The sequence below is a fragment of the Haplochromis burtoni genome, unplaced genomic scaffold (genome assembly GCF_018398535.1).
Source record: "Haplochromis burtoni strain Fernald_Lab_line unplaced genomic scaffold, NCSU_Asbu1 Contig_140, whole genome shotgun sequence".
Lineage (NCBI taxonomy): Eukaryota > Metazoa > Chordata > Actinopteri > Cichliformes > Cichlidae > Haplochromis > Haplochromis burtoni.
The window spans coordinates 1,132,900-1,145,711 of record NW_024582501.1 but is presented as its reverse complement, the minus strand read 5'-3'; the positions used below and the strand labels follow the sequence as shown (position 1 = coordinate 1,145,711).

General features: G+C 38.7%; 1 protein-coding gene and 1 long non-coding RNA gene across 2 annotated transcripts; one reads left to right on the top strand and one right to left on the bottom strand.

Moving 5' to 3' along the window:
• Positions 1-1,150: 1,150 nt before the first annotated feature.
• On the top strand, positions 1,151-2,866 carry LOC102300027. Its single transcript, XR_316339.3, has 3 exons — positions 1,151-1,243; positions 1,588-1,652; positions 2,216-2,866. It is a non-coding gene; the product is annotated as an uncharacterized LOC102300027 (long non-coding RNA).
• Positions 2,773-11,492, bottom strand: pdcd4b (programmed cell death 4b). Its single transcript, XM_005931299.3, has 12 exons — positions 11,388-11,492; positions 10,828-10,933; positions 10,240-10,557; positions 8,326-8,420; positions 8,089-8,202; positions 7,688-7,909; positions 6,449-6,546; positions 4,707-4,821; positions 4,112-4,219; positions 3,794-3,904; positions 3,564-3,703; positions 2,773-3,469 (listed from the first exon to the last, which is right to left on the bottom strand). Exons 2-12 carry the CDS (start codon positions 10,868-10,870, stop codon positions 3,409-3,411), a joined length of 1,425 nt encoding a protein of 474 aa, XP_005931361.1. The 5' UTR covers positions 10,871-10,933; positions 11,388-11,492; the 3' UTR covers positions 2,773-3,408.
• Between the last annotated feature and the right edge of the window lie 1,320 nt (positions 11,493-12,812).

The following is a 12,812-nucleotide window of genomic DNA, read 5'->3' as shown; positions in this document are numbered from 1 at the left end:
TATTTAATTTACAGTGAATACAATTTACAGATGACAGTGGAAATACACTGCTCAAAAAATAAAATAAAAAAATAAAGGGAACACAAAAATAAGACATCCCAGATCAGAATGAATGAAATATTCTTATTAAATACTTTTTTTTTTTACAAAGTTGAATGTGCTAACACCTGTGGACGTCGGGCCCTAATTTACATTGTGTTGTTTAAGTATTCCCTTTATTTTTTTGAGCAGTTTATAAAAGATCCAAAACCCATCGTTGTGTTGAGTTTTTGTGTTGTATATATCAAACAACTTGTCTAGCTCTAAAAATATTTTTAGTTTCATATAGATCCTAAGTGAGAGTAGATCATTCTAGAACATATTTTCACTTCATGTTTATTGTGGCAATAAAAAATAAGAAGAAAGAGATTATGCACGGACAAAATCATCTATATATTTGTTGCAACCATGACATCCGTACTTGAGAGTGGTTATACTACAAACTAATAACGCTGTCAAGTATTCATTCAAAATTGTATTTTAAGGTACTCATTTTTTATATCCCACTGAAACATATATAAAATACTTGAAATATATACAAAACTCTGAAGGTGAAATAATGCTTTTCATCTGCAGTAATTTCCCCTGACAGATCTAATATTTTTTGTTTAAAAATGTGAGTACTCGACACACCCTTTAGCTATTTTCAAGCCAAGCAGAAGCCATCTCTCTGCATATACAGAAACATTACCAACCTATATCAGTGCAATAAGTGCACATAATTATTTTCCTTCTCTGGCAGGTCCCTTTATGGTTCACCATAGTGGATCATCTGCCTCCATCACATCCTACGCCTAGCATCCTCTTCTGTCACACCAACTATGTCCTCCTTCACTACATCAACAAATCTTCTGGTCTTCTTTTCTTTACTCCTGCCTGGCAGCAGTCTTGTCTCTATAACTTTGTCTCCAATATGCTTAAACTCATCTACCTCTGCTCCTTACAGCTACACTGTCACACATGTGTCTCTCTCATCCATACACATGTTATGTCCAAAAATAAAAGTACAAAAAGACGCTCAATGACCCTGTAAAGCCTGCTTCATAGCGTCAAACATTATTCAAGTTATTGAGTTTTGCTATTCTGCTAGCTGCCTATAGGTGCCAGTAAAACACTGTTCAAATTAAATAGACAACAGAAGAAAATCACGTGATTCTTGCGGACGCGTTGGCTTGACAACTGTAATCTTTACCTGGTGCTGAAGGTGAGAAAAAGATTTCCATTTTACACATGCCCGAGTGGATGAATAGTATTGATTTGTTTATACTGTTGTGCATTGGTGAGACATTGTGTCTTTGGATTAGAGAGCGTTCGCTAAAAGCAAAGCTATCGTTAGTGTAGCTAGCTAGCTAGTACTGTGTACTGACCTGTGGCTAACCTTCTGACCACTTTATTATAAACTATGTAATACCCACTAGAAAACTTAACAGGCTCCTTGAATTTTGCATTCCCTCTCGAGCGGAGAGCATTTAATGATGCAAAAACCATTCGGAATTTATGAATATGTGTCAAAAAGTCGTGAAATGCCCAAATATGCTTACCTTTCAGCGAGCACTCAGAGGACACCATGCCAGAGGTCAAATCAATATTCAGAGAAGTTCTGCCTAAACAAGGTTTGTACCAAAGCTATGTGGACAGCAGTAGTTACAAAAGGTTGTTTGTGTCTCTCAAGAAAACACGTGAAGTGAACTGAAATTTCACAATAGCTTGGAGATTTAATCAAGATATGCTCTGTGGTCACTCCTGAAAGTCTTTTCTGGCTTAAAAATATAATTCGGGTCAACATTTGGGACAATATTGCTTTTCTTTAGTTAAAGGTGTACGGGTTGTTAGTAAGAACAAGCTGTTCAGTGGCTCACAATCAGATGTGTAAGATGCCAGATTGGTAACTAGTTGACCAGATATCAAAAATATTGTTGAATTCTTCCGGAGTGGTTGAAAAGATATAAGTTTATAGATGTAGCATCGTATATTTGAAACTCCTTTAAATAGAACAGTAGCTCTGTTTGCAGTACTATAAAGGTTAAAGTGTAAAGAGAACATTTCTCACAGCTAATGTGCTGCAGACTTTTATGAGAAATAGCAGACATGCTAGGTTTTTACATAATATTTTCATTTATGCTTAAATTAAAATTAAAATTTAATCATTTGTGGATTGTTTGAATGCACCTCACAGGACAGCTCTCCATGGAAGATGTCCCTACTATGGTTTTGTGTAAGCCAAAGCTGCTCCCACTCAAATCAGTCACCCTTGAGAAACTGGAGAAAATGCAAATGGAGGCTCAAGAGGCTGTTAAACAACAGGAACTGGCAATGAAGGAGCAACTACAGTAGATACCCAGTGAAGGATTGGAAAAAAACAAATGCCTAAACTGGCAAAAGTCCTTCAGATGGATCAAGCAAACACACTGATTCCAAGCACTGGAATGTATTTGTATGGACTTGGAGGGAATCTGGCGTTACAGAGTTAAAAAAAAAAAAAGTGTTTAATCCCTCTTTGTCCCTTTTGAAAGTCTTGCTGTTCTGTGGTTATTGTTGAATGATCTATAGCATGGAATTAGCAAAGATTATATCTGTTACTTGCCAGTAGGGGTAGTGAGCTACTTAGGTACTACTTTAAAGTGTTATATTATTATTATTATTATTATTATTATTATATCTTTCAGATAACTGCTTATTTAAGTTGCAGTATGCAGTTAGTACTGTGTGTTAAACAGACAAAAACAGATGAAATGATTTCATAGTGATTTAATCAACAATCAAGGAACGTCAGGGTGTCTCTCACACTCCTTATTCCCCAAATATAAAAATAAACACTCTTAACACACCACTTTGTGAAGTTACCTGATTGGTATTCGCTTTTGCACAGAACTCATGCCACGGATGTGTGATTAAAGACTGAAAACCTAGCACAGCATAGAAACAGCAGCTAGTTTGGAAGCCAGTATTGCATTGAACCAACAAACTCCCTTTTATTTTATTTTTTTTTAATACATTTTTATAAAGCTCTTGACATAAACCAGTCATGTCGATACAAACACTGCTTTCTAGAAAACACAAAAGGAGTGGCAGTGAAAACAAGAAAATACTGTACAAAACAATGTGGAATGACTGACACGGAGAGGTGTGGCACTTTAAGAGCTAGCTTATGTAAATGTTTATATTGAAACACCTTGGAGAGAGTGATCTACTTTAGTTTCAATCACAAGTGCATTTTTTTTTTTTAAATTACCCTTACCTCAATTTTGGAAATGTACCTTCTTTTGACCATTAGAAAGGAGAAAAACCATTTTTCAGGTACTTTGAAAAATATGCAAGTAAAAAAAGTAGCTTTATGTTTTTTGGGGTAATCTGGCACACAAAGTCTTCTCAGTAGCTTTCAAGTTTGACAACACCACCGTCTCCCTCGCTGACATACCTCTTACGGCCCCTGAGAGAAGATGAGAGCAACAACATGATTAACAAAAACAGAAGCACATCTCTGGAGACGAGTGTCAGATGTGTGTGAAAACCAGCGTGCTTACCGACAGGGACAGAGATCCCTCAACTTTACATCAATGATTCCCATGCTGAAGCTCTTGTCAACAAACTGCTCCAAGATAAAGTATGCACGAGGGACATCAATGTTGATCTCAGCGATGTCCATGTAAACTCTTTGGTAGCCCTACAAGAAAAAGACAACCATTTTACAGGGCTACAAAAAAAGGAAAGAAAAAAAAGCAGTGCATAATTCACACACCAGGTGGCACCATACCCTTCTCATTTGGTCCACAGTAATGATGGAGGACACAGAGAGTGACTTGAGTAGCTGCAGAACCATTTTGAAAGTTTTCTCTCCATTAGACTCCAACACCATCACTATCGCCTGCGAGAAACATTCACAATCTTGTGTTAATACTCAGAGTACTAACAGCTTTTAATTTAACTGAAGACCACACAATGCAACATTAAGGGTGTAAAGCTAAAGAAATCTCCTCAAAACAGATAAAATGTTTCAGTAGTTTTATAACATTTTACATTTAGACTGCATTTAATGTGTCTGCTGCTACATCAAATGTAGCCATGAATTTACCTCATAGGCAAACTCGTGATGGAAATGGGGAACCTCAAGATCTCTGAGACATCGCTCAGCCTCCTTGCTGTCACCAGAAAGGATGTACTCCTTCAGAAGAAGGTTCATCTGGCATGACAGAATACAAATGAGAATTTTTGTTATGGCAATATCCATACAGTAACAAAGAGCTACACAAAGAAAAAAAAACAAAAAAAAAAACAAAACAAAAAAAACAAAACAAGTCTGCTGCCATCTGCTTTCCAATTTCACTTGAAAGTGATGAAAACAGACATATTTTACACACAACTGCTCAAAAGCTGTAAAAAGTTTTTTTGGGATACTTTTACTTCACCAATTCCTCGCTTTCAGACCTCTTAACGTTTCTCCCACATATGACTGCTATTTTGAAAACAACAACGAGACCAGGCAGGACCGGTTCATCAACCTGGCACGGTTTGCGTTTTAGGAAGAAGTTCTACAACCCCCCAAATACATGATGAAGACTGTACAGTGCTGCTTCAATTTTATTCGAGCTTTATAATAAGAACCAATTACAATTCAGAAAAACTGCTTTCATTTCAGAGTGTACTTGATTCTGCTTCATATAACCTACCTCTTTGATGAGCTGTATGACTGGTTGCTGGCCTCCACCTGTCCCCCATTGGCTATCTATGCGAAGCCCACCCATACTCATCTTCAGTAGCACAGCTGCTCGGTCCAGAGCCGCCCTGAGAAGAAAGCGATACACACAAGGTTTATAAAACTTTAACCTAAATTTTTATCTCCTTGTTTTGGAGAGTTGCTTGTAATGTTTAAGAGAGGTGGTGCCTGAGTAGAGTGTGCTGGAGGCAACACACATGATGCACACTTCCTCATTGGGAACTTTAAATGCTCTACCCTCAATCTACATTTCTCCAAATAGCAAGCTAGCAAGGAAAATTGGACATTTGCATTCTTAGACACAAATTACACAGGGAACATGAGGTACAAACTCTTAACAAGAAGAAGAAAAAACAAAAAAAAAAAAATTCCTGCAACAGATGGTCTGGTCCTAACAGAGCCCTGATCACAAAAAACAAGAGTCAGTCTGGGATTACATAAAAACATGGGCACTGAGACAGCCTTCATTCAACCAACCTGCCCCAAACACCTTGTACACTGTGAGAACTGGTGCAGTTTCAAAAGCGAATCATGATCCCAACATTTTATTTTTATTAGATATTGTTTTGTTGTCCTTTTTTATAAATGCACACTTTTATTCAGTTTCTAGATAAACAATATAATTGGCAATATTTTTCAAAGCATCCTCACATCACTGGCAAAAACGTTTTAAACAATACTGTTGGTGTTAACCTGCTGCTCTCCAATTAGAGGACAACAAGAACAGCTGATCACAAGGCTAAACTAAATCCTCTTTTCTCATGAATCACATTGACTTATTGCATTATTCCAACAGCTATAATTACCCTGATCTCTCAAAATGCAAATGGTGCAGACAAACATGTAACTAACCATTAAAGCAATATAATAAAAGCAACCTATTGTGGGTTTAAAATCAGTTTATTGCTAAAAGATCTGGCTATATATGAAGACATCTTTAATTTCTGTGAAAAAACACAAAACAAACTTATTCCTTTTTGACTCCATGAACTTTTTAAAAACAAAGTTAATGATTTGGACATCTTTGTGCCATTTAAAAAAAATAATAATTAAAAAATAAATTTTCAACCGTCTATCCTAACTATTACCCCACATAGGCTACAGCTGGCAAATATTATGAGTTTCAAGAGATTTATACAAATTTATTTTCTGAGACAGAAAGCAAAAAAGTTTTGTTTTTTTGCTATCATTTTATTCGAGCTCCAGAGTAAAACCCAAAGAAAATTTTTGTAAAATATTTACTGCCTATTTATTTAGCAAACTTTGATCTAACCCAAAATCTGAAATACAGATTTTGTATACAGTTTTTCGTATTGAAGTACACATGGTATAGCTAAAATACAAACTTAACTTGTACCCTGATCCTTTCAACAGAAATTATTACGCTTCTCATTATTATTTATAGTTGGGTGCTCATATTTAACATGGTCAACGTTTAAAATAATGAGGTCAGTGTATGAACAAGTAATCTCTGTGAGCCAAAAGCTTCAGACTCGCCAGATTAATCGCTCTGTTTCTGACGGCAGAGAAATGTTCCTAATGTGGTAATACCAGGCCAACAGCTCCCCACCTACTGCCACAAACCTTCTGTTTGCTAAGGCTAGCAAATTAGAAGAGATTATTTAAAGGGAGAAAGAATAAAACTCCTTGTTTCATCATGCTAAGCTATTGTGGTGGAGTCCAAGAACGACATACCTTGCATATTCACAGTCAACTTTTCCTTTGTAGCCTTCGATGTAGGTCTTGGATAATATTTGGTCACTTACAGCTCGTGCAATGAATTGACCCACCAACTAAAAGAGAGATACAAAGATGGGAAAAAAGCAAATAATTTTAAACACTCTTGCACCATGTTCCTGTTTCTTAGAGCTGCTAACCCACTAAATCAGGAGATATGATTGACTGGTCATTTATTTTCGGCATAAATAAAGTCGGCTTTCAACAGCCTGCAACAATAAGATTATTCGTAGTTTACAAGCTTCAGTTTGGAGGCCCCACAAAAACACTGACTGGACAGATGACTGACTGTTGCTTCACTTGCACGTGTCTCTTTGTTTACAGTAGTGTGAGCACGTGTATGACGAAAATGAAAGAGCTGCCTTTGCTCTTCTGGCCTCCACAAAGCCTGGGCTCACTGTTGCTCATTGTTCCTGTACAGACAAGAGGCAGCTACATCTCAGCTGACCCACTGCTGTGTCTAGACCGACAGGCAAATGAGGAGTAAGGGGGCGTGTGTGCGCTTGTGTGTGAAACTGAGAGAGCGAAAGCACGAAGGGAAGGAAGTGGGGGCAGGGCGCTATCATAATGCCCCTTTAAACCCACTGAGAATTTGGAGAGTGGGACAGACATGACCAGCGAGACCCAATGAGATGGCGAGAGGAGGGGTGCGGGCGGAAGTACGCAGAATAACCCTTTTAGCGTCCTTTGCTGAGCTTGCTTTTTGTGAGCACGGTTAGACAATAGCCACAGATCTCATGTCTGTGCAGGCCGAAAGGGAAAGAGCTCTAAAAAACACACCGGCTCTCTCTCGCACACCAACACACAAGAAAAAAAAAGAAAAAAAAAGAAAAAGAAAAGAAAAACCCCACAGCGTTGTTCCCCTGTGCTCAACCACAAGCTATGTTAACACTTCAAACAAAAAGCATACTTCTAGTTGACGAGTGTTAAAACTGTTATCTTCTTTAAAGGGACTGACTTGAAATAATTATTCTTCAGGAAGTCAGTTTGTTAAATGTCCTTTACCACTTGTTTTATCTCGATTATCTTGCTGTAATTATCGCTGAAAGCCAGAATTATAACTGAAGTTCTTTTGTTTAACTGCAAAGACCTAGTTTGGACTCATATCCTCAAGAAACAAGTAACTAGAAAACACACAAACAGAATAAGTTGCTATCTGGGGAATAAGTATACACACATTTGTCTCCAAACACTCACCTGAGCAGCCCCAGGTGTGTCTAGGACCAAATCAGGCAACTCTCTGAGGAGTTTGTCAAATGACTTTTCCATGTCACCGTGGGATAAAACAGGCCCACAAAGGTCAGCCAGCAGCCTGGAGGTGAGCTCTCGGTGGCTGGCTTTGGCCTCCAGGGCCAGTGCTACAGCCAGTGAGGGCACCACGCTCCGCATAGGCCCCAGGTTCAGCTCTGCAAGCAGCTCCTGGAAAAGGAAAAGGACACCAACTTGTCTTAGACTTCATGGTTCTGTTAATATCAGTTTTTTTTTTGTTTGTTTGTTTGTTTTTGTTTTTTTTAAATAGTGTGTTGATGTCAACTTCTGTAGTAGAGTAGCTCACCTCAACTGCCAGTATGCATCTACATTAACTTGGTAACACTCACCGCTACCTCATTTGTGTCTCCATGTTCAAAATACTCTTGCACTATGGGGGTAACAGTCTTCTCGAAGTCCCTTTCATCCAACGGAGGGACCACCGTCTCATACACACAGTTTTCCTGACGAAGCAGAATTGCACTTCAGTCACACTTGTTTGTGGAACATGTATCCTTTTTTTACATTTGTAGAAGAGCCTGTGTTAATAATAATAATAATCCAGGTGATGTCAGCACAACAATTACCTGATCTTCATCATAGTTGGGGTCTCTTTCATCTACTGCCTCTGGTTCATAAACTTCACCAGATCTGCCCCATACACCTTTTCCTCCAGCCCCACCTGGAGACAAAGGGCAGTGACAATATGAATTGTGATGCGTGACATTGTCAAAGTGCTTTCTTTTAATTTTTTTTAAAGCTTTAGTGCCCCACATGTAGTGGCAAATCTCATTGTTTCATTATCAAGTGTACAAACAGGTTTGACAACAGGACTGAATTTAGTCATAAGATTAAAGTGTCAAATAAATTTGGTGCTCTACTTTGAACTAAAACAGCTACTGATACTTCATTTACTGCATGTTTCCTGAATATCCTGACTTGCTTTGGTCATAGAGTACAAACTTCCTTTAAGAAATGGGCTTCTAGTGATTAAAAAAAAGGGGAAAATACTGTTTTTCCATTAGCATTTAGTCTAAATTTAATCAATCTGTCTGCATAATTTGTACCAATCCAAAAATGATTTCACTCCAGTCAAGTTCCTGTATGTTACATGCATCACAGTGTTGGTATATGGGGGTCCTCTCGCTAAATACTTCCTATGCAGATACATGCAGAGAACTGAAGCTGCTGCCAACATGCTGCCCAAACTACATTTTCTGTGTAGACACAAGCAGCAAACATCTGCCACTTCTGAGGTCAGCACTGGCAGATTGCAGACGGTTTAAGAAGCTGAATGCCAAAGCAGCTTGTGAGACATCCCTTAAAACCTCCATTAGTCTCCCACCCAGTATGTGGCATACGACATGTCACTATATTTAGCAGAGTCCACCTTGGTTGTGAAAACCGCCAAGCTTTAGCATTTAAACATTACACTTGTGTATACCCTCTTCAATGTTTTTCCAAACCTTAAATGCATAAAATTTTCATGCAGGAAAGCTACAAGCTCAAATTGCCAGGCTCTGATAGTGTGGCAGTTCTGTTACGCAATCAGAAACAAAAGAGGGCAGGCTCTGCGCAGGGAGAAACTAGACATGCCCATGGGGAGAGTCAAGTGCCTGAACTGTACTGCAGTCTGCAGGGACACATACTGTAACCGAGAACTGTATGCTGACATCACTGAAGATCTGCAGCGAGAGGTGGCCGAAGGATTGGAAAATGCTGACACTTTGCTAAACTCTCAGCTACTTATAGATCAACAATTATCTATACAACCTATACAAGAGGCAAAAAGTTGGCAGGTCAGAGAAGCCATTATGCAACATTTCCAGCTGATTGAAAAAATTATATTTTCAATAGCGTTAATGTTGCTTTACACCCAAATAGATAGACAACAAAAACACAGGAAATCAGATGCTCCATAAGCCTTGTGACTGTAACTTTAAACAGCACCTGTGCATCCAATAGTTATCTTAAAGATGGACTATTCATGTCACATCCTGTGCATTAATATCAACAACAAAAGCAGTTAGTGGTACATTATACACAAAATGGTACCAGGATTGTTTTTATTTTAACCTTCTCACAACAACAAAAAAATAAATAAATTAGACCTCCTATTAACAAAACTAGTTACAACGAACGATTATGTTACAATGCTATTTTTGGGGAAGGGGGGCATTCACCATTCTGCAAAGAAGCCTGGAAATTTCCAGAAAGGCTTGGCTGAGCAGATGACAAGGGGAAAAAAAGGATACAAGTGAGTCAGAGCCATTTGTTTACTTGTTAATTGGTTTATGGCTTCCATAAAATAAAAACAACAACGACAACAACAATAAGAATGGATGACAGCACTACATGAATGTGTGGATGTAGCACCTTCCCTTTGAAGTCCTGGAATCTGAAATACAAATGGCTCTTTGATAAACATTCACATGCCTTTGATAACGACCGTGCTTTGGTTACAACTGTGCTGCGTTCTTCATTTAATAATATGCTCTTACCTTTCTTTGGGAGGCCTCTGCCCTTCCCGAGCCGGGACTTTCTGTCTAGCAGCTTGCTCTTGGGACTTGTGGGTGCCACTGAAGTTCCCCTAACCACATCTCCATTATCGCTGAGCGAGTCCCCCCTGCCAGAGTCCCTGGAGGAGTTCTTCCTCAGCCTCCGCTTGGCCTTGGCCTTCAGACGTGCCTCATGGATGCTGTTGCTAGAGGAGGCCACCCAGTTGCCATTGATCTCGTTGTTAATATTTTTATTAGCGATAATGAAACCTCCATTGTCTTCCTCCCCAGATACAAAAGAGTCACTCAGGTCTCCAATCTCTGTTGGTTTACAAGAGAAAATTGTGGTGAGTTCGTGTTTGGTTTGATTTGATTTGATTGACAATATGCATGCATGCAGTTAATTTCTATCTGCACTTAAACACAGACTACAGCTGAGGGGGAGTAAAAAAAGTAACCGAATCTGTACACAGTGCAAGATAACATACTTTCACCCACTTCCGCATGAAAAAAAAAAAAAACCCCACTGCCCCACATCCTATCCAGCTGATGAAGCACAATACTTGAATGGCTCTGAATGCTCACACTTACCCACGGGGTTTGCGTTCAGCCAGGCCTCGCAGTCAGCTGCCATGATTTACAGTAGAAAAGAAGCTTTTGCGACAGAACGGCGCAAAAACAGAATTTCAAGCGATACCTGCAATAACGAACAAGAAACTGTCACCTTATGTGTGGACGTGCGTCGATAACAAGCCCAGACAAGATTCAGTAACACCACGCCTCCCCCCTCCCCCTGTTCATTCAAAGTCGCACTGTTGATAAACAATGCCTAACGCTACATTAGCTTAAATATTCACTGCTAGGAGATGTAACTGCTTTAAAAATCTATTTCCGTGCGCGTATCAACGAATAAAACGCCCACACCGTCCAATATCCGCACTTTTGTAGGCGTTTTATGCGTCGCTAACGGTTATCTAGCTCTTCTTCTCGAAGCCCGAACGTCAATTAAACATAATGTCAAATTGCAAAGTCGCGAGCTCATTCTCCATCTTGAAATACATCTATAAAATCCTAATATCTTTATCTACGCTGTCATATAAATCACAGCATTGGGGGGAAAAAAAAAAACAAACAACAGAAAAATCTCCGACCGTCTGCTGTGTCCAAGCTCCAAACTGTGACACGAACACTGTTGTTTTTGTTTTACTGACAGGTAACGCTGGCACTTAGGCCAATGTTTTTCCTTTGCTCATTGGCTGGGGGAAAGGTTTTTTAAAGAAAGAGCCAATCAGCATGCAACACGGATTTCCTTCTCGCAATTTCTGTGAGGCCCGTGTGCTTTATTAAGTGCTGCCCTCTGTCGGCGATGTCGCGGAGCTGCACTTTCTATACATAGAAGTCATTTATTGGCAAAAATGGCATGTACTGGCAGCTGCAACATGCAGGTTTCCAAAAATAATAATAATAAAGCTATGGTTTTATTGACGTTACATTATCGATAGCCTAGGATAAGACATTATTAAAATATAAACTATTTGTGTGGTACTTTATACATTTATATTTGTATTTTTTTTTTAAAATAAAGATTAAAGTATATGTCTAAATTTATATAAATGTCTTTTATTTTCACCAAAATCGTCTAGAATCAATAATGGAGGAAGAATATTGAGATGCTAGTGCTAAAACTTTTGCTTATTCCATCACTAATTGCTAAACCAGCATGTAGGCATGTGTAAAGTATGGCATATAAGGGCAATTTTAACAAAATAGCTGCCACATATCTTCAATCAAATCAAAAGCATTCCTTTATTCATTCATCCACTGCACCTTCCCCACCAACCTCCTTAATTTTTATTTTTGACAGTTTGTAATGCAAAATATGCATAAATTCTCTACCATTAAATGGCCCTTCTTCCTCATCAACCTCTCTATGTATCAGAGAGAGTGATGAAAAAGAGCACAAGGCTGTGGTGGACAACTTAGTCACAAGGAGTGAGTAAAACCATCTGCATCTTAATGTGGCAAACACTAAAAAGTGGTTGTGGATGAGGTAGACACGAACACCAGTGACCCTTATTTTCATCCACTGGGTCTGTGTGGAGAAAGTAGATGATTACAAATACTTTGGTGTTCATGACAATAAACTGGACTTCATCAAAAACACAGAAGGCCTCTGTTTCTATATTCAGAGATGACTGAGTTCCTTTTACAGCTGTTCAGGATCTTTTATGAGTTTGTGCTGGACAGTACCATGCTCTTTGCTGTTGTGTGCTAGGGCATTACACTGAGTGTGGTGGAAAATAACAGATTCAGTACACTAATCCGAATGCCAGTACCGTTGTGGGTGTGGAGCTTGACTGTCTGACAGAGGCTTCAGAAAGGAGGAGGCTATCCAAGTTACAGTCAGTATTGGAGAGTCTGCAAATTGTGGCCACCAAACTTTATAATTCACATTTATAATTCCTTACTTTCATTCCTGAACATAAAAATTGGTTTTAGTGATTGAATGTTATACTTGTTCTGGCTCAGATTTGAGTGTAGAAACATGAATTCATTTTATATGGCTAATAAATACC

What these genes read in the sequence shown, in the direction of transcription:
- pdcd4b (XM_005931299.3), bottom strand. Translation starts at nt 10,870, where the DNA reads ATGGCAGCTGACTGCGAGGCCTGGCTGAACGCAAACCCCGTGG. An exon ending in GAGACACAAATGAGGTAGCG is followed by an intron (nt 7,910 to 8,088) that starts GTGAGTGTTACC and finishes TTCCTTTTCCAG; the next exon opens with GAGCTGCTTGCAGAGCTGAA. An exon ending in ACACACCTGGGGCTGCTCAG is followed by an intron (nt 6,547 to 7,687) that starts GTGAGTGTTTGG and finishes TCTCTCTTTTAG; the next exon opens with TTGGTGGGTCAATTCATTGC.